The sequence below is a fragment of the Trichomonas vaginalis genome, chromosome I (genome assembly GCF_026262505.1).
Source record: "Trichomonas vaginalis G3 chromosome I, whole genome shotgun sequence".
Taxonomy (NCBI): domain Eukaryota; phylum Parabasalia; order Trichomonadida; family Trichomonadidae; genus Trichomonas; species Trichomonas vaginalis.
In genome coordinates, this window is record NC_067203.1 from 10,034,767 (window position 1) to 10,060,702 (window position 25,936).

At 33.2% G+C, this 25,936-nt stretch overlaps 15 protein-coding genes across 15 annotated transcripts, besides 1 other annotated feature; 9 read left to right on the plus strand and 6 right to left on the minus strand.

Moving 5' to 3' along the window:
- Positions 1-36: 36 nt before the first annotated feature.
- Positions 37-440: a mobile genetic element.
- Positions 441-502: 62 nt separating this feature from the next.
- TVAGG3_0960950 (armadillo (ARM) repeat-containing protein family) lies at positions 503-2,710 on the minus strand (the record flags this gene model as incomplete). Its single annotated transcript, XM_001326917.1, has 1 exon — positions 503-2,710. One exon carries the CDS (start codon positions 2,708-2,710, stop codon positions 503-505), a length of 2,208 nt encoding a protein of 735 aa, XP_001326952.1.
- Positions 2,711-3,588: 878 nt separating this feature from the next.
- On the minus strand, positions 3,589-4,149 carry TVAGG3_0960960 (uncharacterized protein; the record flags this gene model as incomplete). The annotated part of the gene is made up of 1 exon (XM_001326916.1): positions 3,589-4,149. One exon carries the CDS (start codon positions 4,147-4,149, stop codon positions 3,589-3,591), a length of 561 nt encoding a protein of 186 aa, XP_001326951.1.
- Positions 4,150-4,470: 321 nt separating this feature from the next.
- TVAGG3_0960970 (uncharacterized protein) lies at positions 4,471-5,701 on the plus strand (the record flags this gene model as incomplete). The annotated part of the gene is made up of 1 exon (XM_001326915.1): positions 4,491-5,645. One exon carries the CDS (start codon positions 4,491-4,493, stop codon positions 5,643-5,645), a length of 1,155 nt encoding a protein of 384 aa, XP_001326950.1.
- Positions 5,702-6,091: 390 nt separating this feature from the next.
- TVAGG3_0960980 (uncharacterized protein) lies at positions 6,092-8,253 on the minus strand (the record flags this gene model as incomplete). Its single annotated transcript, XM_001326914.2, has 1 exon — positions 6,127-8,241. The coding sequence occupies one exon, from the start codon at positions 8,239-8,241 to the stop codon at positions 6,127-6,129; it is 2,115 nt and encodes a 704-aa protein (XP_001326949.1).
- Positions 8,254-10,142: 1,889 nt separating this feature from the next.
- Positions 10,143-10,982, minus strand: TVAGG3_0960990 (protein ubiquitination; the record flags this gene model as incomplete). Its single annotated transcript, XM_001326913.1, has 1 exon — positions 10,143-10,982. The coding sequence occupies one exon, from the start codon at positions 10,980-10,982 to the stop codon at positions 10,143-10,145; it is 840 nt and encodes a 279-aa protein (XP_001326948.1).
- A 99-nt stretch (positions 10,983-11,081) lies between these two features.
- Positions 11,082-11,402, minus strand: TVAGG3_0961000 (spectrin binding; the record flags this gene model as incomplete). Its single annotated transcript, XM_001326912.1, has 1 exon — positions 11,082-11,402. One exon carries the CDS (start codon positions 11,400-11,402, stop codon positions 11,082-11,084), a length of 321 nt encoding a protein of 106 aa, XP_001326947.1.
- Positions 11,403-11,571: 169 nt separating this feature from the next.
- TVAGG3_0961010 (Nuclear fragile X mental retardation-interacting protein 1 (NUFIP1) family) lies at positions 11,572-12,731 on the plus strand (the record flags this gene model as incomplete). The annotated part of the gene is made up of 1 exon (XM_001326911.2): positions 11,583-12,107. One exon carries the CDS (start codon positions 11,583-11,585, stop codon positions 12,105-12,107), a length of 525 nt encoding a protein of 174 aa, XP_001326946.1.
- A 139-nt stretch (positions 12,732-12,870) lies between these two features.
- On the plus strand, positions 12,871-16,120 carry TVAGG3_0961020 (MAP kinase kinase kinase protein; the record flags this gene model as incomplete). The annotated part of the gene is made up of 1 exon (XM_001326910.1): positions 12,873-16,019. The coding sequence occupies one exon, from the start codon at positions 12,873-12,875 to the stop codon at positions 16,017-16,019; it is 3,147 nt and encodes a 1,048-aa protein (XP_001326945.1).
- Positions 16,121-16,822: 702 nt separating this feature from the next.
- Positions 16,823-17,977, plus strand: TVAGG3_0961030 (major facilitator superfamily transporter; the record flags this gene model as incomplete). Its single annotated transcript, XM_001326909.1, has 1 exon — positions 16,823-17,977. One exon carries the CDS (start codon positions 16,823-16,825, stop codon positions 17,975-17,977), a length of 1,155 nt encoding a protein of 384 aa, XP_001326944.1.
- A 401-nt stretch (positions 17,978-18,378) lies between these two features.
- TVAGG3_0961040 (uncharacterized protein) lies at positions 18,379-19,366 on the plus strand (the record flags this gene model as incomplete). Its single annotated transcript, XM_001326908.1, has 1 exon — positions 18,385-18,987. The coding sequence occupies one exon, from the start codon at positions 18,385-18,387 to the stop codon at positions 18,985-18,987; it is 603 nt and encodes a 200-aa protein (XP_001326943.1).
- Positions 19,367-19,532: 166 nt separating this feature from the next.
- Positions 19,533-20,189, plus strand: TVAGG3_0961050 (BLOC-2 complex binding; the record flags this gene model as incomplete). The annotated part of the gene is made up of 1 exon (XM_001326907.1): positions 19,533-20,189. The coding sequence occupies one exon, from the start codon at positions 19,533-19,535 to the stop codon at positions 20,187-20,189; it is 657 nt and encodes a 218-aa protein (XP_001326942.1).
- A 312-nt stretch (positions 20,190-20,501) lies between these two features.
- On the minus strand, positions 20,502-21,761 carry TVAGG3_0961060 (positive regulation of B cell differentiation protein family; the record flags this gene model as incomplete). Its single annotated transcript, XM_001326906.1, has 1 exon — positions 20,502-21,761. One exon carries the CDS (start codon positions 21,759-21,761, stop codon positions 20,502-20,504), a length of 1,260 nt encoding a protein of 419 aa, XP_001326941.1.
- A 33-nt stretch (positions 21,762-21,794) lies between these two features.
- On the plus strand, positions 21,795-22,463 carry TVAGG3_0961070 (uncharacterized protein; the record flags this gene model as incomplete). Its single annotated transcript, XM_001326905.1, has 1 exon — positions 21,946-22,290. The coding sequence occupies one exon, from the start codon at positions 21,946-21,948 to the stop codon at positions 22,288-22,290; it is 345 nt and encodes a 114-aa protein (XP_001326940.1).
- A 167-nt stretch (positions 22,464-22,630) lies between these two features.
- On the plus strand, positions 22,631-24,299 carry TVAGG3_0961080 (uncharacterized protein; the record flags this gene model as incomplete). The annotated part of the gene is made up of 1 exon (XM_001326904.1): positions 22,730-23,440. One exon carries the CDS (start codon positions 22,730-22,732, stop codon positions 23,438-23,440), a length of 711 nt encoding a protein of 236 aa, XP_001326939.1.
- A 513-nt stretch (positions 24,300-24,812) lies between these two features.
- Positions 24,813-25,921, plus strand: TVAGG3_0961090 (intracellular auxin transport; the record flags this gene model as incomplete). Its single annotated transcript, XM_001326903.1, has 1 exon — positions 24,818-25,819. One exon carries the CDS (start codon positions 24,818-24,820, stop codon positions 25,817-25,819), a length of 1,002 nt encoding a protein of 333 aa, XP_001326938.1.
- Between the last annotated feature and the right edge of the window lie 15 nt (positions 25,922-25,936).

Consider the following 25,936-nt stretch of genomic DNA (forward strand, 5'->3'; position numbering starts at 1 on the left):
AATAACATCAAAAAACTAAATCACTATTCAAGTATTAAAAAAGGTATATTCACTATTTTTGACAAAATTTTAAATTTTCATGGGGTTGTAAATCTTATAATAGCTAGATGAATAATGAATAAATCCCAATATGATGTACCTCGTTATATTAAACAGTATATGTATGGCTGGTGATTCTATTAACACCTATGAAGATCTATAGTTTTTGAGCAGATAAATTTGATAATTTTCAAAACTCTTATATTTCAGAATTAAAGTGTGTAAATGCATTTAAATGAGAGCGAAAAGAGAACGGTGCTATTAAATCTAGGTGTTAATTTCCAATTATTTCGAATCACATGAACTATCCAGTAAATGCGGCTATCTTTCTTTGAAATTATTCGCCATTTCACATAGAATATAATGGATAGGGTTGGTAAAAAGTTAATAGAGAATTATTGGATCAAAAAACAAAAACAAAAGCAAAACAAACAAACAAAAAAAATTTGAAAAAATTAGTTTATTAGTTAGCATGTTTTGAGAATGTTTCAGAGTCGTGAGAGAATGAGAAAGGTGTTGGATCAGGTATATCAATATTCTGCTCATTCATTACGGAGTTCAAAGCGATCAACAGTAATTTCTTATCTTCAATTGCTTCATCAGCATAAACATCAGCCAAAGCCTGCAAAATCTTCTTTCTCTCGCCATCATCGAACTTAGCAATGTTGTGAACCAAGTAAGCGACTTGATCAACAGCAGCAGATTTGTCAGCCAAGTTAAGTTCGCTGAGAGATATTTCAGGCAAATTCTCAATTGCGTCTTCTTCCAACTCATTCATGTAGTTCTGAATGACAGCCTGGAAATAAGTAGCTGCTGCTTCTGGTTGTTCATTTGCAGCTTCAACTAATTCCAAGTAATCATTGTATTCGGATGATTCATGGTCGATTTCGTTGAATTCTTGCAATTTTTCCTCATCAACTTCTTTAGAAACAGAAGCCAAAAGGAACAACAACTGTTGGGCAGCGCTGGAGACAACAGGTGATGACATTGGTGAAAGAGAAAGGAAAGCAAGAATTGGAGCGGCTGAGAACTGTCCAACAGTCTCATCAGGATACTTCTTGATTGCATGCTTAAGAAGTTTGATCGCTGCAATTGTAGCTTCTTCACTTTCGCCTGTCATGTTCATCATGCAGAGTTCCACAACAACAGGGGCGGATTCCTTGGTCAAAACAGTGCGAACAAGGTCGAGACCGGCGGCTTTGACGGTATCTACTGGGTCTTGGGCAAGAGATAAGCCGCATTGGGTAACTTCGTCTGGGAGTTGGACGGAAGAGTTCTGGGCAACAAGGATAAGGGATTTGGCAACACATTCCCTGATCTCGGAGTCTTCGCTGTCGGCAAATGAGAAAATTGTTTCTAATAACTCATCGAAATGGTTGTCGACGCAGTCCTTGACGTTGACTGTCCTTCTGGCAAGATCTCTGATCGGGAATGATGAGTGGCAGATGTCTTTGAATGTTAATAATAATAAATCAGTGACGTCATAGCCGAGTTTCTTCAATTCGGCAGTGCAAATGACACCACCATCAAGTAAGGCTGCAACTGGAGAACGAAGGAACTCAATAACAAGTTCATGAACGTATTTTTCGTATAATGAGTGGTCTTCCGTATCGTGGAGACGAAGTAACTTGACGAGAGCCTTTGCGGCCATTGAATTTGCGTTGCCTTTCTGTGTTAATGGGTTTGGATCGTTTGGCATCTCATCATGACCGAGATCAAGGAGAATTCCTGCAAGTTTCTCGGCGAAGTCGGCTGGGAATGGCTGGTTGGCGGCATCGAGACACTCGGCAATGGCGGAAAGGTGCCCTTCGCGTTGGACCCAAAGATTTTCACCGACAGGGATGAGTTTTTCGATGAATTCTGTCTCATTGCACTTTGTGCCTTTGAAGACGGATGCAACAACCTTGGCAGCAGCACGGCGAGCGTTTGCATAATGATGAGATAATCTTTTAACGGCGCAATTAAGGATTTGTTCGCCGAAAAGAGGAAGGAGATATTCGCGAGACTCTAAGAAGGCCTTGCGGTGCTTCTCGAGAGTGCAATCGAGCTCATCTGTAACAAATAAGTAAAGAGCACGGGTTGAGTACCAGTAACCGTAGCCATTTTCGCTTGCGTTTGTAAGAACGTCAAGGGCTTCGTCGTTTGTGATTGAATTGATGAGCATAAGAAGAGATTCTTGGCTGACAATTCTGAATGCTGTTGCAAGCCTGCCAAGAGCCATCTGCTGACCTTCAATAGCGAAAGCTGTTGGGGCTGGGTTGAAAACGAAGTCTGTAATTCCAAGCTTTGGTGTTAAAATTGCAGGACCAATTTGGATAGCGAGTTGGCCAATGCATTGTGCGGACATTTCACGGACTTCACGCTTAGCATTACCAAACAGTTCGCCCATATATGTTGTGAACTCTGTATGGTTAAGAAGTGAATTTAATTTTTGTTCTTTTGTGAGTGTGGAGTTCTCGAAAATGTACTTTGTGCAGGAAAGTGTATATTGTTGGATGTGCCACTGGTTAAAGTGGATTAACTTGTTGAAAAGTTCAAAAAGTTGATCAATATATTCATTTGTTGGGATTCCACCACGAAGGCAGTCAGTAACCTTGTCAAGTTCTTCAATGACAACTTCACGTGATGGGGTTGGTTGAGCAAGCTCAGCAAAAACTGGAGATAAATCCATGACTTTAAAAAAATATTTTCTATCGTCGTGTCTCTTTCAATTTTTCAAAAATTTGACGTAATGTTTTGATGTCTTCCGTGATATTGCATTAGAATGTTAATAGTTAATGGATAGTTTACTATTTTCCCCATACATATTTGTACATTCAGTAAAATTTGAGATTTCATTTTTCAATATCTTGGAATATGAGCTTGGATGAATCTTGTATACGTCTTTTTATGATATGGTATGATGTTTACGACCATTATATATTCATTTTTAATGAAGTCTGATAAATTGAGCGTTCAAACTAATTTAAACCAATCAGCAACTGATGCAATTTTAGCAACTCAGGATATGTTTTCACTAAAATATCATGCATTTGAGGGATTTGATGAAGGATTTGCAACATTGATGGATGATAGTGTTCCAAAAATGACTGAATCAATGAAGAACTCGGAAAATACAATAGATCAAATGTCTAAAAAATGGACGCAAACCAAAATGAAATTCGATAAAATAACTTATGCACGACATCCAGAATTGATAAGTTCAAAATAGAGTAAAAACACGACAAACTACTTAAAACACACAGGAAATCAAAATTGATGCACAAAAATAGATCTTTTCAAGATTTATTTTTCAAATTTTAATTATTTAATTAATTCTACAATAACGTAATCTAGACAAAAGGCATGTCGAATTATTACTTCATACAGATATAACTAAATAGAGTTAAAAAAATTTGATATAAAATTACAGAATTTATGAGTTCTAGCGCCGATCTAGCCTAAGAAAATAAATATCCTTTAAGAACTAATAGTGTTGATGCTATGAATTTATAAAAACATTTTTGTATTTTAATTATAAAAATAAAAGACAAGAAATTTTTGCATAAATTAAACTTTCTTACGACCTTTTTGTACTGGTTTTGTATCGTACTTAAGTGGGCGCTTCTTACTGATAGGAGACTGACTAACTAAAGGAGAAAATTGAAGTGCGTCTTCGTATTTAATATCTTCCATGAAATTCATAACATTTTGTTCGAAGTCACGTGCCGCAAAGTTCTCTTGAAGATCAGTTAGCTGTTTGAAATACGTTTCTGTTAGATTTGGATCATAAACATGCTTTTGCTCTGGAAATGGGCTAGATCCGAGTTCTGTCATGATAGTATCTAATGTATTTTGCATCTTGTAGTGTTTTAAGAAAGCAACAACTAATGAAAATCCATCTTTCCAGGGATCGTTATCAATTGGAGTAATTCTTGGTTGAAGGGTGCAGAACTTGTGCTCTTTTGATCCAACAACCTCTTTTGCTGCAAGAGAAACTGTTTTAGATTGGAAATGATTTGGTCCGCCAGCTTTTTCAAATGCTTGGCGTGTACGATCAGCAATTTCGTCTTGATGTAGTGATGCATAGATTTTGGATTTTGCTGAAAATTGAGTTGGAGCTTTACTCATGAACTAAAAAAAAATTATCTGCTTCAGTTTACATCAGTTTAATTTTTTTTCCCCTCAACAATTCAGAATGAAGAATTTGTAGTAATTTGATAAAATTTATAGCAGATATATAATACCATTAAGTATTGTGATATGCTCAAGCTTATTTGGAACAATAATCTGGATAATACTGCAATAATTTTGCTATCAATATTCTACATTTATGAGGATCACATATAATAAGTATCGCTTCACAATAGAATTTCATTTAATGATGTGCTAATTCAACATCGCGACATGATGTCATTGTTCTTGAACTAATTCGACACTTTTTTTGAAATGCTTTTGTCAAAATATATAAAATGAGTGGGGACGATGCTGGGAGTGAAGGCAACGTCAAATCGATTGTAGATATGAGAAAAATAAAAAGACGAGTCCAATTTAAAGTCAGATGGTCTGAAGAAGAGAAAATATTAGATGAAAATGGCAATGAAATGCACAGACCAGACGAATGGATAAATTATAGAGACATATCGGCAAATTATACAATTATCGAATTTTTTAACGAAACTGCAGATTCTGAAAAATATGAAATATTTAAAAAACTCTATCCAAAATCTTATGTTGTAAAAGAAATTGAAAAAGCTTATGCAGGCAAAGCATACAATTCAAATGACGAATCAGAAAATTCTAGCGATTCTCCGCAATTTATTCAACAAGTTGATGAAGTAATAAATATAGATGATAGTGATTCGGATGAATCAGATGACAGTCCTAAAATATTAGAAGCTACTACAATTGATGCTAAAAAACAAAAATCAAAACCATCAGACGATCCAGTATTAATAACCGACAAAAAGAAAAAGAAATCAAGAAAAGTAAAAGATCCAATCCTCATATCTCATAATTCAGACAATAGCTCGGATAAATCAGATCTTGAGAAAGATCTCAAATATATTGAAGAATTGCAAAAGAAAACCCTACAATCAAGAGAATCTCCGAAGAAAGAATTGCAAATTCCAGATAATAAAATAACAGTTTTGCCAATACAAGTAATGAAACCAGTTGAAAAAGAAGAAAAACCAACACCAGTTAATAGTAATCAAAAACAGCCTCATCCAAAACGAAAAAAGATTCAAATAGGAAAATCTAATGCAAAACTAATCGAAATTACTTGCTCTCCAGAAGAGAATTACAATTATGAAATTAATGATGCGGAAATCAATGTTGGGGAGATTAATAATGAGGATACCACAAAACCATATCTTTACCAAGTCAGGAAAATCATAGATATTATTAATGATTCTGATGAAATGTGGGCAATTTTGGAAGTTGCTGATGAACCTGAACCGAAGAGGGTAAAATTATGTTATGCCAGATATCTATGGCCCGACCAGGTGATAAACTACTTAATGGACCAAGTTCTAACCAAATCTGATAATAATTTTACTCCAGATTTGCAATCTAATAAAAAAGATGAGCTAAATTTGTTGATAGAGAGAGAACTTGCCAAATAATAAGTTTTATACTATATGTAATTGTTATGTCATTCTGTTTTTTAAAATTGTTCTATATTAAATTTAATTTTTATTTTATTTTTTTAAAGTCAATTCAGCATAAACTGCTAAAAGAGTGTTCAAGATCAGATATTTCGCTCAATTTTAAACCGCATTCTTGTTTATGGCTGATATTTTTAGGATAATACTGATATTCTTTCTAGAGTATATTGCAACTCTTGATTCATATTTGAAATTAATATGAAAAATTATTGAATGATTTGATTTTAAGAGGAAAAGTCACGGGTAATTTTGTAATATTGATGGTTTAAGCCTCAAAACTTACATTCTTCCAGAAAATACAAAGAGTCTCACTTAAAATAACTGAAATGGAGAAAAAAATTACTTAATTTTATCAAAAGACAATAATACTTTAGCAAGTAACAATAAAAACCATTTATTAGATATGAACAAGCAATAAAATAATAATAAAAAAATAAAATTAATTTGATTGGTCAACAGGTGTCTTTTCTCTAATCATATTCAAAGCCTGAGGTGGTTGTTCATTAGGCTTAGAACCACCAACAGGCATATATCTCTGGAAATCATATGATTGTGCCAGTGAATTTTCCTGTGAAGACATTGCAGATTTTGATTTTTCTGGTGGCTGAGAACCATCTTGACTTGTGTCTCTCATGTAGTAATGTCCATCCACACCCTTCAAGAGTCCTTGGTTTGCTTTGAGCATCTTTGAGTTCCTGTTCATTACTAACGTCAAAGGTCCTTTAGCCTGTTTCGGCTTTGGTTTTGCGTCAGGAGGAACTTGAGGAACAGCATCCACAGCATCTCTTTGTTTCTTAAGAGGCGGCAAAACACCAGTCGCAGATGGTTTTGTGTGGCATAATTCTTGAACTCTTGCATTCTCAGGGAATATCTGGTTCAAGAATCCGAAGAATTCATCTCTTGTCACTCTTATTCTCATGTCTTCTTCAACTTTTCCTTTATCAGCTTTCATAGTTAATTTAACTCTTTGTTGCTTCAATTCTGTCTTAATATTCTCTAATGCTGTTAATTGCTGTATCAACTGCTTTGCTTCGTTTCTTTCCAATTTGATTCCACCGCCTTTTCCGCCTGAAAACGCGTCAATAAGTAAATTCTCGACACGCGGCATGACAGTGTCCAATATCTTCTGTGTTATCTTTCCTTCATCGACTCTTGCTGCTGGTCCTTTTGTTACTGCAACTGCTTGTTGTTTATCCTTCATTTGGTCGATGAGTTGTTTCATTCCATTTCCGTTCTTTGGCTTCTTTACTTTCTTTCTTTGTGATTTCTTCTTTGAGCTTTCTTCGCCTTCTTCCTGCAAGTTCTCCTGGCTCTTGTCGCGACGACTGCTGGAATGAGTACTCTTCTGTTCTTTGGATCTCGCGGATTTGGCCATTCTGTTGCTTAAAACTTCTTTTTCGACTTCTGTTACGATATCTTCGAATTCGTCTTCTGCTTCACCTTCTGCGGACTCATCTGCTGTCTTACGGCTCTGCTGCTCAAGGAATTTGTCGACATCTGCTTGTAAGCCGACACTTCTGAGGCCTTCACACGATTCATAACTTCTTGTTTCCGTTTCTTCAAAAGTGATGCCTTCATTGAAGTCTACAGCTACAGAACGGAGCTCGAATTGCTCGGCATCATCAGAATATTCACCTCCATCTGATGCCCAGCCTTCATCGTCTTCCCAGTCGTAATCATAATCTCCATCTTCTTCTTCGCCTTGATTTACTTCTGCAATCTTCATGAGACGGTTGTATTCTTCTGCTATGCGGCCTTTCTGTGCTTTGTAGTTGCTGTCGAGGTCTTGTTGCTTCTTTTGAAGCATTTCAAAAGCATTTTTAACTTTTTCTTCGGTTGCGCCTTCTCCTGATAAGGCATATTCAACAATTGCGGATGTGTCATCCTCACCGGACCCTCCACTTGGTCCCATGACTTTGATTTTCGCGAGAATATCTTTTAATTCATCGCGAGTAACGTATTTGTCTTCTGAATCGTCTGGACCATCGTTAAGTGTCTTATGAAGTGCATTTTGTTGAATTTGTAACTTAATTGATTGAATATTTCGCTCGTTATTATCTTGATTTTCTTGGCGTTGTCTTTGAAGCTCTTTTTGAAGTGATTCCATTCCATTTGAGAGTTCTTGAAACGCTTCAGTTAATCTGGCGTTTTCTTGTGTAGATGCTGCAAAATCTTCTCTATCAACTTTATTTTGTATCTCACTATCGAATTTTGACAATGTTTCTGCACTTGTTATGAGCTTTTCACTCTGTGATTGTAACTTTGCATTAATTGCATCGAGTGCATCATCGAATGGAATTCCTTCTCTTGTGTAAATAGTTGGTTGCATACTTTGAAGTCTAACAAAGATTCTGTTTTCAATCTCATCAATCGATGCTGTAAGATTTGAGACTTGAGTCTGAAGAGAACGGACTTGAGATCTTAATTCATCGATATACGTTTGTTGTTGAACAGAAGTTTGTAACATTTGTGTAACACCTTTCCCAAATAGGTTAAACACATATGTCATTGTGGATTGTTCCATGTTTTCAGCATCTTCACCAGTCGGCAACATGCTTAAACACGTTATTTCACTTCTATCGTCCTTCAAACAGTATCACTCAGTTTTATTTGAAAAACAGTATGTACATTCATAATAAGAGATATTTTACTGACAAACAATACTCCCATTCTAAGTTTTTCAATAGCAAATATTGTTGATTTAGCTTCTTATAATGATTTGGAAAGTTAACTCATAAAGAATATCTTTTTATCGATTGGTTGTTCATATACGAGAATATGGCTAAACTATTAGAATAATAAAAAAATCAACTAGATAATAATGAAATTTATCCTACGATATATAAGAAAATAACATACTTTGGAGAGACAAAGATAGTTTTCAATCATTTTGAAATCCATATTAACGAAAGCACATAAAACGATCTTCTATGAATTATTTCTTGAAATCGGATGTGAATTGGTTGAATTCTGCACAATTAGGGCAATCATTTACTCTTTACATCTGATTTAACTTCTTGTACTGGGAGTATTGGCAAGCAGCAGCAGCTGCGAAAGGCGAAACTCTTACGTTCACCGCTGTGATTAGACACGATACCCCCAACTTAATTCAAATTTATGCCAAAATCACAAAAAATATTATTTCATATAGAATTATAATAAAGCGTATTTCTGCATACATTCCTTAATCTAAGTTATGCATATCTTATCAATATCTATACATCGAAGCCTTTTTATATATATAGAACCGCATTTTCATCCACTTTGAAATATCCAATTTTCCCACATTATCTATAATACATATATCTACCTATTGATTATATTTCAAATCTATACTTCACATATAGCTATCATATAAATACTCTCATAAAACTATTTTATAAGAAACTCAATTTTAGTTAGAATGGAAAAAATGAACATCCAAATACTTGTATAACTATTTTTAACTATGTATAAATATATAGGGTGTCAGGAAACCTAGTGAGCATCTTAAGACCTGATAATTATATAAACAATCTGATTAGAGATCCAAAAACTTTATAAACAATATCATGCTATATTTTTAATATGGAACAACAGATCCTATAATTTGATGAGCTAGAACGGTTTTTTCGCCATATACTTTTGAAAAAAATTGACATTTTTATTATTACCTAATTAAACTCTTTCTGTATAATTATGAGATGATAATTTACCAAAATCTAATAGTAAAGAATAAAATTTAATAAGCAAATTAACATTCCATATAGAGAAGTAAATACAGATTACTAGTGTTTTAGCAATGGATGTCATTTTAATCAACAGGCGTGAATTTTTGATGACGAAAAATCAAATGTTTTTTTATTGATCTCCAATGAATCATGAGAAACATATAAAATTATATTGGGAGCATTTTTCTTAAGTTTTAAAAGCACACATGGTATCTCTGTTTCATTTGGTATTGATGAAATTGAATGATGTTTTATTTAGAAGGGTTTAATTTCGATTTTTACATGAGCTGTTTAATATGTAAAAATAATTATAAACATACAGTATAAAGCAATAACCAATATTGCATTAGATACATCATTACATATATGTTATATGACCCTTGTTTTTTATTCATGAAATCTCGATCACAATAAGTTCTAATCCAAAAAATATATCACTTTTTGAATTTTTTTTTATAAAATTTTTAATTGAGTTTTTATAAAATTAAATCATTATTATCTCATCCAATACTTATATTTCATCCATCATCCCATATGATATAATTACCTATTATTAGTAAAGATTATTACGGAAAAAGAATACAATTTATATCTTTTTCAGGCCCTGAGATGCTAACTAGGTTTCCTGACACCCTATATTTTATCATCAAAATATATCAAATGCATGTTTCATTCGCTGAAATAATTGTTATCATCCCCTATATAAGTGTGGCCCCAAAAAAGGCCCAAATGGAGATAACCCATATCATGTTGTATAATGAAGTGCGGTTTTTCCATCTATATCTTTTTCATTGATATTTGCACCATGTGAAATGAGAACTTCAGCAGTTTCTGTATAATTATTACGTGCTGCAATATGAAGTGCGGTTTTTCCATCTTTATCTTTTTCATTGATATTTGCACCATGTAAAATGAGAACTTCAGCAGTTTCTGTATAATTATTACGTGCTGCAATATGAAGTGCGGTTTTTCCATCTTTATCTTTTCCATTGATATTTGCACCGTGTGAAATGAGAACTTCAGCTGTTTCTTTATTATCACGCCATGCTGCAATATGAAGCGCTGTTTTTCCATTTTTATCTTTTTCATTGATATTAGCACCATGTGAAAGGAAGTATTCCAAAAGGGATGGAATATTAAGTATCGGTGAATAAACAAAACATTCGTTTATATCATTAGTTTGATCGAAATAAACTAAAAAGGATTCAAGATTATTGTAAATTCCGCAGTATTCTAAATTGATCTTTATATTGTGTTCATTCATCAAGAATGTAACAAAATCAATGTTGTGCGAGACAATTGTATATTTCATACATTCTGTATTTGGATTCTGATATTTCAAACATTCACTCATGATCTCCGGATTTCCTCCTAAAAATGAAAATTCAAGACATTTTTGAGTTATTTTTGAGCTGAATTTAGTCCTTAAGAATTTGAAGCAATCAACAGCTCCATGATAACAACATAATTCAAGTAATGAATATACATAATAAGAATATGGATATAAACTGCTTTCAAGTATTTGATTTTTATCAAATCCATCTCTTTCGGTGAATGAAATGAATCTTTCTAAGTCATTATTCATAATTGCTCTGTATATTGTATTCTCTGTATGAATATCGAGATTTATAAAATAATATTTTTTGAAGTCATCAGATTTGCATAATTCAATTCTATATTCTTTCTAAAACAAAAATCTTGAAAGTACCTCGACATTGTTAGCCTCTTTGACACGATATTCATCAGATATGAGTTTGGCAAGAGATAAATATGACTTAGTATAGCGATTATTATACGGGATGATATTTAAAATGTCTTTTATCATGCTTTTGGGAGAATATTTATTTGTATCAATCAATTCTGTTTTGATAATTTTGTAAATAGAGTTTAAATCTTCTCCTTTTTCCGTTTTCAGCTGATACAACGCAATATAGGAATCAATGTAGTATTTGTAGATACTACGCAGTTCGCTGTATTTGTTTGGATGAACGTCTTGTTCGGACATTAATAATTTTTATAAAGGATATATTTGTGTTTTACCATATAAAATATCCCTTAAATTCATATAAGATAATTCATTAAGATTTGTGTTATACATGTGGAATATATCTTAATCCTATCGGCGCGAAGCACCGATAGAAATGACTGAAAATAAAGAATCAAAAATAAACAAAGACATTTTTTGATGTCTGATCAATTGAAAAACTTTGGATTTTATAACCCTGTTTTATCAACAGATATTGTTAAAGTTGCCCCTGCTGTTCCTACTTATCAAGCTCCAGAATACGAGAAAAATTTAATAAAATCTGCAAAAATTCCAAAGTCAAAACAGAAAAAACAAGGAGATAACTCTCAACCAGCTCCAAGAAAAGTTGAAACACAAGAAGAAATTGATGCATGGATTGCAGAAAGACGAAAAAAGTTTCCAACAAGAGTTCGAGTTGATGAAAAGGAACAAACAGAGCTTGAAAGAAGAGAAAGAGGTGCATTAGATCTTTCCAAACCAAGACCTACAGAAAAGAATGAATCAAAGAAACCAATTGAAATGTCTACGATTAATCCAGTTCCAATTCCATCATTATTGGAAGTTTTAACTGAGGATGAAAGAAGGAAAGATTATTCTCGAATATTACAATGCTTTAGATATTTTGTTAAGCATGACTTTCTTCAAACTCCATACAAAGAGTCGAATCCTTCTAACACAGAATAGGTAATACTTATTCTTGTATTATCTACTTGAAATATTAATATTTTCGAAAAATAACATCTGTTTGAATTTCTGAATTAGGTAATATAATTTATTTGATTCGTTATTTCAGTTAGTTCATCCCGATCATTAATATCGCAAGAAATTTTATTTTAATAATTCGATCTTGTATTTTTATACAAATCTGCTTCAAATTGACGCATCCCATTTTATACAAGCTGGTATATAAGCTTAGTTCCATATAAACAAATCTAAAAAGCAAAATAATGCGCGGCTAGTTATAAAAACGGCCTAAGTTTGACCAACATATACAGAATCCATCCTTCAGTTCTAACAAACTGAAAATAAGATGTCTTTTCATTTAAAATTTACACTAATAAAATCCTTTAGAATTGATTAAATATTTATTTGAAATCTATTGATAAAATTATCCCAAAACAGTCTATTTAGTAATGGATAGTCATTGATTTTTATTGTTGGTGCGAATTGTTTATTATTTAACATTAATGGTTTTCTTATTTGTCGTGAAATTCAATGAGATTGCAGCATACAATGTCTATCTAGGCATACAATATTTCTTCAGTAATCATAATGTTCAAATTCATTTATAAGGAGGGAAATGAGAAAATTGCTTACGTTTAATTTTTAAAAGTTCTGAATTTATTATTTGAAAAATAGCTTACCTTGTCTTTACAAACAAGATTCCAAACTAAAAAATCGAAAGATTTTTTTTCTTCAAAAATTTTCCTCTGAAAAGTAATAAAAGTTATGAATAGCTTTAAGGACTACGTTTTTTCCGAGAAAATCCCTGAGGACTGTAACCGCCCTATGGTCGTCAAGGCTCTCTCTAAGACGTCAGGAAAATTCTTTGCAATGAAATACTTTCCTGCCGAGAGTTTGAAAAATATCGAGAAGAAAACAATTTACAGACTTATCAATGTGCTTTCATCACTATACCATCCTCACATTACGTACATCAACGAAATCATGTATAAAGCAAATCCTGATGAAGCGTTCATTGCTCTTGAATGGTGTGATGGATCTTCTGTAAAAAATACATTAGATAGATTCAGCACACTTCCAGAGAAACTTGTTGGAAGATACACATACGAAATAATTAAGGGATTAGAGTTTTTACACAGTCAAGGTCAAGTTCATAAAAATCTTAAAGCAGCAAATTTACTTTTAGCCAGCGGTGTACTTAAATTATCAGACTTTGGCCTTAGTGCTGAAGTTTCAACATGTTCAATCAGCGAACATCCTTACTGGGCGGCTCCTGAAGTTATTGAATCACGTACTTTCTCAAATAAAAGCGATATCTGGTCCATGGGCGCAACAATCATCGAATTACTCACAGGAAAACCTCCTTTTGCTGAGCTTCCTCCTGAAGAAGCCAGAATCAAAATATTAAATGAAACACCTCCGATTCCTGCAAAGGCATCTGCTCACCTTCAGGACTTCCTCTGTGCATGTTTTGCCAAGAATCCTGACGAAAGACCATCTACAGAAGAATGTTATAATTTCTTTTTCGTCAAAAAGGCCATGGAAGAGCTTGGCGAGAAGCACGAAGCCGCTCCAAAGACAACACTTCGTCCAATACCCAACCGTCTCTCAATGTTACCCACTCCACAAAAAGATCGTCCAAGAATGAACATTGATGACTTCCATTTTTCAGATTCAGACAGCAACGAGCCGGCAAAACCGCCAAAGGATGTTAACCAGCAACATCTTTCCGCTCCAGTGATGAAAAAGACCGGTCTTGCGAAATTTGAAAATAATGATGACGACGATAGCGGTCTTGACATCAAATCACGTATTAATAGCAAGTTAGGCAACGATGGCAAGCCTAAGATTCAAATCCAGCCAACAGTTGTTACGAACATGCAACAAATTTCACGTGGAGAATTAAGAGACGACGATATCGATGATGGTGTTGAAGATGAAGACTTTAACTTCAAGAAACAACAGATGCCGACCTCCACTGTTAATTCACCACGTCGTGTTGCATTCATTGGCATCCCTGACGAAGATACAGCCGCTCCAAAGACTAATCAAACAATTAATTCTGCAACTTTCGATTTCAACAACATCAAAACACAAAAGAAAGAAATCGAAGGAAATGATGAACTCAAACAGTTCCAAGATGACGAAGCCGAGCCATTTTCTGATTTCGCGACAACAGAAGAGCCATTACACATCTCTTTACCTGTACAAAAGAGAGTCATCAATTTCGATTTGATCAATGATTCCGATGAAAACGATGAAGAATTATTTGCTCATAGAATCGAAGTTGAAGAGATGAAGAAGCGATTGATCATTGTTATCAAGTCCATTTCAACAACAATGACAACAGAAGAAATGGCATTTGCTTTCAGCGAAGTCCTGGACATCATCAAGAAAGATGGAAGTGTTAGATCTTGTATCATTGAACAACAAGGTTTGATGCCAATTATTGAGATCATTGAATTCGGAAAATCTCTTCCTGAGAAGTTAGTTTTGGAAGTTATCTATGAGATTATTAATAACCACAAGAAACTCAAAGAAAACTTCTGTTTGTTGGGCGGAATTCCTCCTGTCTTGAAGTTCCTTAAAGACACAAATTATTCCAAAGAAATCAGAAGTTTGGCCATGAAAATTACTTCAGAAATTTGCAGATCTAACGATGAAGGACAGAAGAATGAGACTAATGACAACATACAGATGTTCATTTCTTGTAACGGAATTGCTGCTTTAGTTGAATCCCTTCAATTCGATATCGATGAAGAAAGTGATTTAGTTTTGCAATCAATTAAATCTATCAATGAAATATTAATTGCAAAAAGTGGTATCCAAGTTTCTGACTTTTGTCGTTTGTTTATGTCTGCTGGTCTTATTGAACCACTTTCAAGGGTTCTCATACAGCTTGTCAACAAGCCAAAGATCAGAGACATGCAAGCAATTGACACTGTCTGCGAAATCATGCATAAATTGAGCCAGGCAGATACAAAAGTCAAAATTGCTATGGCAGAAAAAGATGTCATGGTAAACATTGTTCATTGTATGTACGATCCAAAGACTGACCAAGTAAGAAGAGAACTTCCTATCAATGACATTCTTTTACTATGCAAAGCAATCAAAGAAAATGTCGTCTCTGATACAAGAGATTTGCTTGCAGCAGCTGGAGTTATGCAGATGGCTTGCGCAATGGTAAAAGCTGAATTTGATAAGACACATGCTGTTGCAATCCATGCGAACTTAATCCAAGTTTTAAGTAGTATGTGTAAACTTTCTAAAGAAAGATTGGAAGTTGTCGCAAGATCTAACTTGATATCTTCTTTGAAACCATATTTGGATAGTGATACAGAACTTAAAGCATTGGTTATGTACATGCTTATCGATTTCCCTAAAGTCGCTTTCCAAAACAAAGATGTCATGAAACAATTGATCGCTGACAAACTCATTGAAATTTACATTTCTACTTTGACACAACAATATTGGGGCGCAAGAGCAATGGCAGCTATCGCAATGCTTGCTTCTGATCCGGATTTCCATGTCTATCCAATATTAATGACACCAGAATCTCTAAATAGAATAAGAGATGGAATTGACTCCGTAAACTACGAAAACGCTCCAACAATGTTGCAAAGATTGAATGAAATTTGCAAGAATTCAAAGGATTTCGTACTAGTGTTGACAGATCAGACGTTCTTGAACACAATAAGAGCTAAACTGTCTACAGCAAAGATGTTACCTTCGGATTCACAGATTCCTGTCGCAATTTTGGAATTAATTGCAACAATTTTCAGCGATATGGATAAAACTCAGTTGCAGAAGCTTGAGAAATCATTCACACCGGATATTAAGGTGTTCGCTGATAAAGGTAACATCAAACAAAAGGGTACTGCACTCAAGATATTGAAATTCTTTGGAAGTTAATTTTAATATCTTTTAATATATATATTATATTTTTCTTATGCGCTTATCTAATTAATTCAAGAATATTTATATGTTAAAAAACTTTTATATACTTTTAAAAATTATCTTAATTTTTTAATGATCATGAGCATCTATAATTCCTATGAAAACGTACCAAACATGCTTTGCATCAAATTACTATTAGTTCAATGATTAATATATAATAACTTTTCGATAATTGTTATTTTCCAGATATTTCATATAGGCATACAATTCTCTTGTAATAATTGGCAAAGTGTAACGATATTATTGCTTGATGAATCAATTTGGTTGAGATGACATCGGACCGATAAATTCCGCAAGATTTTAAAGTATTAAAGCCGCACAATTAATTTTTAGAACATAAGAAAGTGCGCCACTGTTGAGTTTCATCCAAATACAGTGATTGCATTGCAAGAATTAAAGCAATGATGAGCATCAAAATTAAAAATGAATTTGGAACAATCAAGCAATATTTTTCTTCTCAGCTTCGAAGGTAAAGGTGAAAATAACGATGAAAATTTCATAGGTGTTCACAAATTTCTGTGATATTCAAACTTTTAAACTAAAACCCCTCAATTTGATTTATTAATGACAATCAATTTCCTATTAAATTATCGAAAATCAATGTTGGAAACACAATATTCATGGTGCTACCCTTTCATATGTCCATTTATCTGAAATGGCCTGTCGATACAAAAGGTACACGTTGTCAACATAAATTTTTCAGAAGCGAAATGGCGAATTATTGCAGGAGGGAAGTTCTTTATGGATTTATTATTATGATGGGAGCCCTCAACTTTGGTTTCACCATAGGCTTTACTTCACCACTCGTTCCGTTCTTTTCAAGTTATTGGGGAACACCTGAAATTCAAACAACATTTTTCAATGCTATTCTTTCATTACTTGCTATCATTGGACCATATATAGCTACATTCATGTTGAAATATCTTGGAAGACGTCCAGTTTTTTGCATTTTACAATTTGTAAGTGGCGTAATTTACTTATTAATGATTACTGCCAACAAAAATCGCTTCTGGATCTTAATCCTAATGAGAGCACTCATGGGTTTGGCTATTGGTGGCGTTTCTTCAACAACTCCAACAATGCTTGTTGAAGTTGCCCCAGAAGGACTTTCTGGATTCTTCGGAAACCTCACACAGACAGGTGTATGCTTAGGAAGTATCATTGTCTACTTGGTTGGTAACTGGACAGCCAACGTCAGCAAAGAAGCATATGTTTGGTACGTCATTCCAATTGTTACAGCCTCATTTGATTTCTTGAGCTGCTGCTTGATTTGGTTATGCCCCGAAACAGGCAATCAAACACCAAATGATAATAAAGTTGAAGAAGAAGGCGAAAAAGAAAGATTATGCCAGAAGAAGTACCTTGGAAAGCTTTTCGTTGGCATAATGTTGATGATTATCCAACAATTCTGCGGTATTAACGCTATTGTTACAAACTTAGATGAAAATTTGCGTACAGCCAAAGTTCCAATGGATTCTGGCATTGCATCAGCAGTTTCAATGTTTATGATGATTGTTGGTGTTTTCATTGGTGGATTTGTTATAGATAAGATGGGAAGAAAACCATTATTTACAATTTCTTGCCTTGGTTGCAGAGTTACATTAATTATTTACGCTTGCTGCTATAACTTCGATTGGCCATCATGGATTGCACTTATTTGCATCTGCTTATACCTCTTCTTCTTTGGTTTCGCATTAGGTCCTGTTCCATGGTATTGTATTCCAGAATTATTCCCACCAAGCCTTAGATCTCTTGGAAATTCAATTATCAGTACAACAAACCAGCTATTTACATTCGTTGTTATCTTCCTTTTCCCAGTTATGAGAGGTAAAAAGGAGAAAGTACAGGAAAGTTCACAGGAGGTATGGGATACATGCCAACATGCTTATTGTTTGCAGCATTCTCCATCTTAGGTGGAGTATTTGGCTGGTTCATGATCACAGAACCAGATGAGAGTCTTAATTCTCCGATGTTAGATGATAACCCAAATGAGTAATACTATCAATTTACACATCCTATACAGCTTAGATGCATTATGAAATTTAAGTCTAATTCTCATAAAGTTCAATTGTTTTCTGAATTTTAAAAATAAAAGCTTTGTATTTTACATGTTTCTGCAAAATATATGTAACATATCAATAGATATGGCTTCTTTTCAAATTTTTCTTTAAAACTGTTTAATTTCCATGTCAATCCAAACATTTTCTTCGAAAAATTAGATATTACTGAGTATCTTATTTCAAATACATTCGTACGTCAAAGAATTACTGTATTTTGATGATTTAGATTCTGGTAAAAAGTGTACGTTTATTAAATATAAATGAGTAATCCTCCCCCTGATGTACCTCAAACTTCACCGCCACCAAGAAGTAGAATCTTGCTTAGCATTCCTATGGCATGGACCCTCATTCTTCTCGGATATTTGTGCAATTTCGGCGAATGCTTATATGCCGGATTTACACTTATGATATCTGTTTGTTCATATTCATGGCTTTCCGATCTGCAGTTCTTTGCATATTATTGTCAGCATGCAATTTCATATTCATATGCTCATATTTTCTTACTATGGTTTTTCTCGGTTATCCATTGCACATACGCAACATTTTCCTTCAAAACAACAAAAATCCATCTCGCATCAATTTTATACATTATTTCTGCAGTTTTCGGAATTATTGCTGCAATTATTTCATTTTTAACGTTAAAAACAGATATGGCTTATGTGACAATGTACAGAAGAGACGGTGCCTGGTGGGTTGAAGAATTAACGGGTGATGCATATTCATCATGGAGAAAGGACACATTTCTACCATTCAGAGCGCTTGATATAGCAAGGACAGTACTCATCCTTCTAATGGCAGTTATTTTTGTATTTAGTTTTAATATTTCTTCTCCTGACTTTAACAGAAGCTTTGGTCTTGCATAAAAATATGTTTGTTTGTTTTATTTCCATTAAAAGAAATAGTAATAATAGAATTCTTAGAATTTTCCAATTTTTTTTATTCATTAGGAACAGGACAGTTGGTCTTAATCGTATACACCTATTGTCCAAGTAATGCGAATTTCATTATGGTCAGTGACAAATAATGATTAAATTTACCTGATACATTTTTGAATTTAAATACATATTGATTTTCTTTAAGCATTAGGATATCAGCATATTATAGACAGAGGGAGTATGACTTTCTATTCCTATCCATGTGTGTCAAATAGTATTTCATCAATAAAATTTATTGACGGTTCAACAGTTATTCTTTGAATTTTGTGAATAGTATTTATTGCCATATCATAGTCTGCGCATGTTGTGCTATGATTTACATGCTTTTGGACAACATTGTCATTTTTTTACATCTGTTGTTCTATCTTTGATTAATCAAACAGTCAATACATGATAAGTAGAAATAAATAATCTTAAATAAGTTTTTTTATGCGAAAAATCCAGTATCAAAACGATAGAAAAACTACACAATAATGGATTTAGATAAGCAGCCAGAGGAGGATTCGAAGAAGCGCGTGATGAAGATTATTGTTGTTGGTGAAATGGGCACAGGAAAGACCTCACTAATTCGTCAATATGTACACGGAGCCTTTAGTGAATTCTACAAATCTACAATCGGTGTTGATTTCGCTCACAAAAAGATCGATCTTCCTACAGGAGATGTAGTTGATCTCCAATTATGGGATATTTCTGGTCAAGAACGCTTTGCATCAGTTACTCATATGTATTATAACGAGGCAGTCGCTGCAATGGTAGTATTCGATCTAATTTCTCCCAGTACTCTTTGTGTTGCCAAGATATGGAAGAAAGATATTGATGAAAAAGTTATGACTTCAGAAGAAAAGCCAATTCCATGCCTTCTTGTTGGAAATAAAGTTGATCTTGTTGGAAAGGAAGGACCTGACAAGAGTGACGAAGAAATGGATAAATTCTGTGAGGAAAATGGCTTTATGGGATTCATCAGAACTTCAGCACGTCAAGATACAAATGTTACAGAATCTGTAGAAAAGATATTACATTATGTTTTGGAACATAATATACAGCCTTATCGACCAAAAGAGTTGGCCCAATGTGTGAAGCTTGATGATACAAAGAAAAAGGAGAAGAATGAGAAAAGCGGTTGCTGCTAACTAATTATCTTTCATAAATAAAAATCTTACTATTGCATTTTTAGTATTAAAATAAAATCAACCATTATTTCTTTGTTATTTTCAAATATAAGGTATTATATTCTATTCTTAATCATTTCGATTGACTTATCTGCTATAATTAAGTCATATCATCTTACCGGATATTTGACATTTATTTAAACAAACTTTTCTCACAATTATGGTATGCATATATCACTACCCCTACACTTTGACAAATAAAAAACCATATAAAAACCATGTTTGAGATAATTCGTAATAACAATACATTTATTAAGAGTTATTATGAAGTATTTAAGATGTCTTCGGCATTAAAATATCAATATCTGCTTCCCATTTTATGAAACCTCTAATGTCAACAAGATGACGGATAAATCCAGAGGTGGACTTTGTGTTAATAAATAGTTGCTTTGTTATTTCTCCATTAGTAACTCCATACAAATCAAGGTTTTCATTAACAATCCACTTAAATGATGGCAGAGGATTTTGTGGGTTTACGACGACTTGTTTGAGGACTTGGGAAACCTCTGCATAAATTGGAGCTAGATCTTCTTCTGTGATAACGCCATCATTATTAATATCCATAACATCAAAGTAGAAGGCATTTGCCCAAGGTTCTCCAATATTATCATAACAGAATTGGGCTCTGCAATACCATTCAAAGTTAGGAGCCGGAGAAGCTTTGCTAATAAGAGATTCTGCAAATGTTCTGCACCATCTAATGCCTGGTATTTGCATTACATCTTCGGCCTTTAAAATTCCATCATGATCCATATCTAACTTTGAAAATACATCAATATAGCTCTTGGGGTTAATTGGTCCAAAAACATTTCTCTTAAAACTTTCATCTTCGTCATCTGGCTCTAAAGTTGGATCTAAATTTAAAAACTGAAGGTATATTTTATCTTCGATAAGATCTTTAATGCTAATAACTCTTGTAAAAAGAGGATCTAAGCGCGCAAAGATGACATTTACAACATATTGAATATAATATTGTTTGAATTCATGATTTTTCTTTGTAAACATTTCAACAAAATATATCCTGTCAACCATTTGAGCAACGTATTTAGTGAAACTTTCAATAGATATTATACCCGAGTTTGAAAGATCATATGACAATAAAACTTTAATGTGAGGAACTGCATACGCAACAGAGAAAAGGTAATTAAAGAAATCATTATAGGATAAAGACGAATTTGATCCACCATTTAATTGAATGAATAGACGCGAAGTAAGAAAGTTCATTAAATTCTCTGGAGACGATTCCCTAAGCTGAATATATTGTTGATAATTGATTTTTTTCTCACCAAAAGATCTTACGATTTTATCTGCTTGAATCTTAAGTTCTTTAATTTTGCTTACTGTAGGATACATAAGTTGAAATCTTTCTAGGCCATGAATCGATGTTAAAGCTGCGTATAAATCCGGAATCGTTTTTTGAATTGGAATATAGAAAGAAGGAACGGCATTCGACGTTGATGAATATTGCTTCAAATACTCTGCAACTTTATCATATCCGAGTTCTGTAAGTTGCTCTTGAAGATTTTCGGTCATAAAAAATTCAACAAAATAATTTTTAAACGTACATTTAGCTCGAAATCTAATATTCACCATAAGAAGTTAATACGATTAATTACATACATATGTGGTAAATGGAATATACCACACGAATACTAGAACAAAAGACCTTATCCTTGCCTTCCTGAAAAAGATACAATATATACAAACAAACGAAATCATGGAGATATTAAAAAGCCAAGACAGCTTAAATGAGCTTCATATTGATGAATACAAATTAAAGTCACTTGCACTGAACTGCACCGCAACAAATCCAGATTCAAGAAGAGAGGCTAATTTTATTAAAAATTTCGTCTTAACAGAAGCAACAATACTTGACAAAGAACAGAAGCTTGAGTTCGATACATTGTTCCAGAAAGGAATTCTTGATCAGGTTGAACATTTAATCAATAATAATTTCCCTCTTGAACAAATTAAAGCGAAACTCAACTTAATATCTCCATTACCTCAGTTTGTTGCAAGGACGAATGAATTGTCTTTCAAAGCAGAACAAAAATCCAATTAATATTATTGATATCTAATTTAAACATCATGTTTTAATATTTTACTGACTAATTTAACTTTAAAGTAAAACAGTTCTTTTTGTTATCTTTTGGAAAGATATTTAAAGATGAGAATTCACACTTCAGAGATAAATTAATTTTGATCAAATCTGTCATCAATCAGATAACATTCTTACATAAAGCAAATTCTTAAATTCATAAGAAAATTTTACTGTTTCCGTCATATCTAAGTTAAATTGGTAACATATATGTAGAGAAAACTTTAACAATATTCCTGGATTAACATGATTTAACTCCTATATGATAAATTCGTTATTTGTGGTACTAGGTTGGATGGTGTGTGCAATACCAGATACAAAATTCAGTTTGATAAAAATTCAAATGATTTTTTTACATACGCGGAAATATTAATAAATGCATGATAACGTATAAATATTTTGTATGAGTACAAATCCACTTCGCGACCTTGCTGCTGTTGCAAGAGATATTAGAACAGTTGGCATCGGAAGCATCCCAATCAATATAGAACGCGCTTGCTTGATTATGATCAATCAATACGCCTATCATAATACTGCATCAATTCAAAGTGCCATTCGTGTTGCAAAATTCGCTCGCTGGGCTACATGCGAAGTTTACTATCTTGTTGATCCAAATGTTAATGAAGCAACTGAAGCTTTAACACACTTCTCAACATCAGTTCGCAAATTCTCCTTCATTTACTTTTCTGGAAATCCAATATCTCAAGACACAATCGATGCAAAGGCTGTAATTAAATGTTCGAATGGTACAATTGGCCCCAACTTGATCTATTCTACAATAGATCAGAAGCCTGGCGATCTTAAGTTAGTTATATGCGTAGATGGAATCAATAATCCAGAATTATGGGATCCAAAGGATCAGGATCTTACAATGGAACACGTTGCATTTTTTGCTCCATACCCAGATCCAGAACAAGCTCATCTTCAACAGCTTGACTTACAAAATGAAACTATCTTTATCAATGAGTTCTGGAATGCAATTAAGACAGCACCAAGCTCAACACTCAAAGATATCTATAATCATATTGCTCCAGAGCTTAATGTTTTTGGCCAAAAGATCCTTGCATCAACATATCCACCAGAGGACTATTCTAAGACACCATTAGTCTTATAAAATCTTTTATTTGAATAAAAAAATTGAAATATTTTTAAAATTAACTTTGTTAATATAATACTCTCTAAGATACTTGAACACTAATAATTATTTACAACCAAAATAACAATAAATCAAAAAGAAAATTATACATTTACAAAAAAACATTAATAAATCATGGCAGTCGAGTTCCATTTAAGCTATAATTCAATTCTTCAACTAGACTTTCTAATGACCATTCGAATTCATTCACGCGTTTTATAATAAATTTCCAATTGTAGTTCATTGCATGAAATACTCGAATACAGTCAAAATCATCTTATGGGTGTTCGAAGTTTTGTTGACATTTTTAGTTCATCAAGAAATTAATATGAATAATTAAATAGTTAAATGTAGAAGCTGAAAAAGAACAATCAGGACAAAAATGGTTTGGATAGTACTATTAGAGATTACAAATATAAAACAAAAGATTGATCACTGAACAAGATAAATGATTTTGTTCAAATAAGTTTGTAAGCAATAGAGATTATAAAGTATTGAGTGATGCGTATAATGCTGATTCGGCAGATGTTTCGCCTTTGCGTCTTCTGTTGTTTTTTGCTGAAAAAATGAAATACAAAATTACAATAATAGTTGTAATTATAATGATAGCAGTAACATACACTGTTGATGATATCTTCATTCCTATTTCATCGTCGTAAAATCCTTGTATCGGAGAAATCACTCCTTTATATTTGTATGGATGTGAATTTAAAGCTATATTCTTCTCTAACAGATGTGTAAACTGAGTTTGATTCCTTCTGATGCTATTTATATTCCGCAACTGATTTAGTATGAAAGAGAATATCACTAAGAAAAACATCTAAAAAAATGTCATCAGTAAAAAACCTTCGATTTGATCTGATCCTGGATTTATAGAAAATATTTTATGAATAGAATAATATGATATTTTCCCCTAAAGAGACTTGATGGTTTCCCCTAAAGAGACTTAATGGTTTCACTAAATGAGATATCCATTCCATTCAAAACACGCTTCCCAAGTTCAATATATAACTTTTTGCATTTAATTATGTGATAACTTTTATATCCATGATGCTTTTATTTGATTCAAGAAGCTTCTGAGAGTTTTTGATCAAAATCAGAATTAAAAGAGTAAACCTATAGTTGGAGGTGGACATTTATATCACATACACAATTCTATAAAAAGGGGAATTGAATAAAAAATTGATTCAGCAACGATTACTATCACAATAACGAATACTTTTAGGAAAATTAGCTAATATGAAGTATGTTCATCTTTTCAGCATAACAATTATTTTGAAAAGATAATGAGGTTATCAACTTTTCAAAATAATCACAGTTTAAAACGATATTCAATTTTTTGAGAAGAAATCACAAATGAATTACTTACCTGTAATATCTACAGGTGCTGATCTATTGCTATTAATTGCAGTGGGATACTTCCTTGTAAAACTGAAAGTTATAGCATTCTCCACCATTGCTGCGACAAATAGATTCCTTTTAACCATGTGTTATCCATTATTAATTTTCAGATCTGTTGCAAAATCAAAGTTTAACAACTTAGATTTCATGCCAATGATTATAGGTACATGCATTGTCTTAGGTAACTATGTTCTATGTGGCGTTGTTGTGTTTTTTGTGAAAAAGCAAAAATTTTATTACTATTTAAGCACTGCATTACCTGTTTGCTATACAAATTACCTTATCATAGGTCTTCCGTTCTTCCACGTTATATGGCCAGGTTTAGATGACTCAATGGTAACCATCATTAATCTTACAAATGATGTAATAGCAGTTCCAATCTTCCTTATTATGGCTAATATCTACCAAGTACAAGAGCACAACAGAATACATCGCGAAAAGAATGATGGCCAGGTTGAAAAATTCTCATTCAAGCTGATTTTAACCATTATAAAGAATATATTACTAAACCCCATCATGTTCGGCAACATTGCAAGCTTTATCTGGTGCGCTACTGGCTGGGAAATTCCAACATATATTATGAGTACAGCAAACTTAGCAGCAAATGGTGTTCTTGGTTTGTGTTTAATATGTGTAGGTGGTTTCCTTTCTCAATTTGCACTTGTTGCATGCCCATGGCCTCAATTCATTTTCATGGTCTTCATGAGACACTTTAGCATGTCATTTGTTGGCGCAATATCATGTTACATCTTCAAAGTCAAACCATTGCTTGCCAGACAATGCACATTAGTTGCAACACTTCCATCTGCAACTGCAAGTTTCCTACTTTCTCATAATGCAGGAACAGGTCCTGGAGCTTCTTCCACAATGATTTTCTTCTCTACTGTATTTTGTGTCCCAGCTTTGATCGCTTGGCTTTATTGTCTTGATAAGTTGCACATTTTTGTTGATAAATAGATGTAATATATAATAAACTAAATTGTACATATACTGACATATAAATCTCGGTTAAACTTTTTAATTATAAAATATTCAAATTTGCGAAATATTAAAATGTATTCATAGGGCATTTCT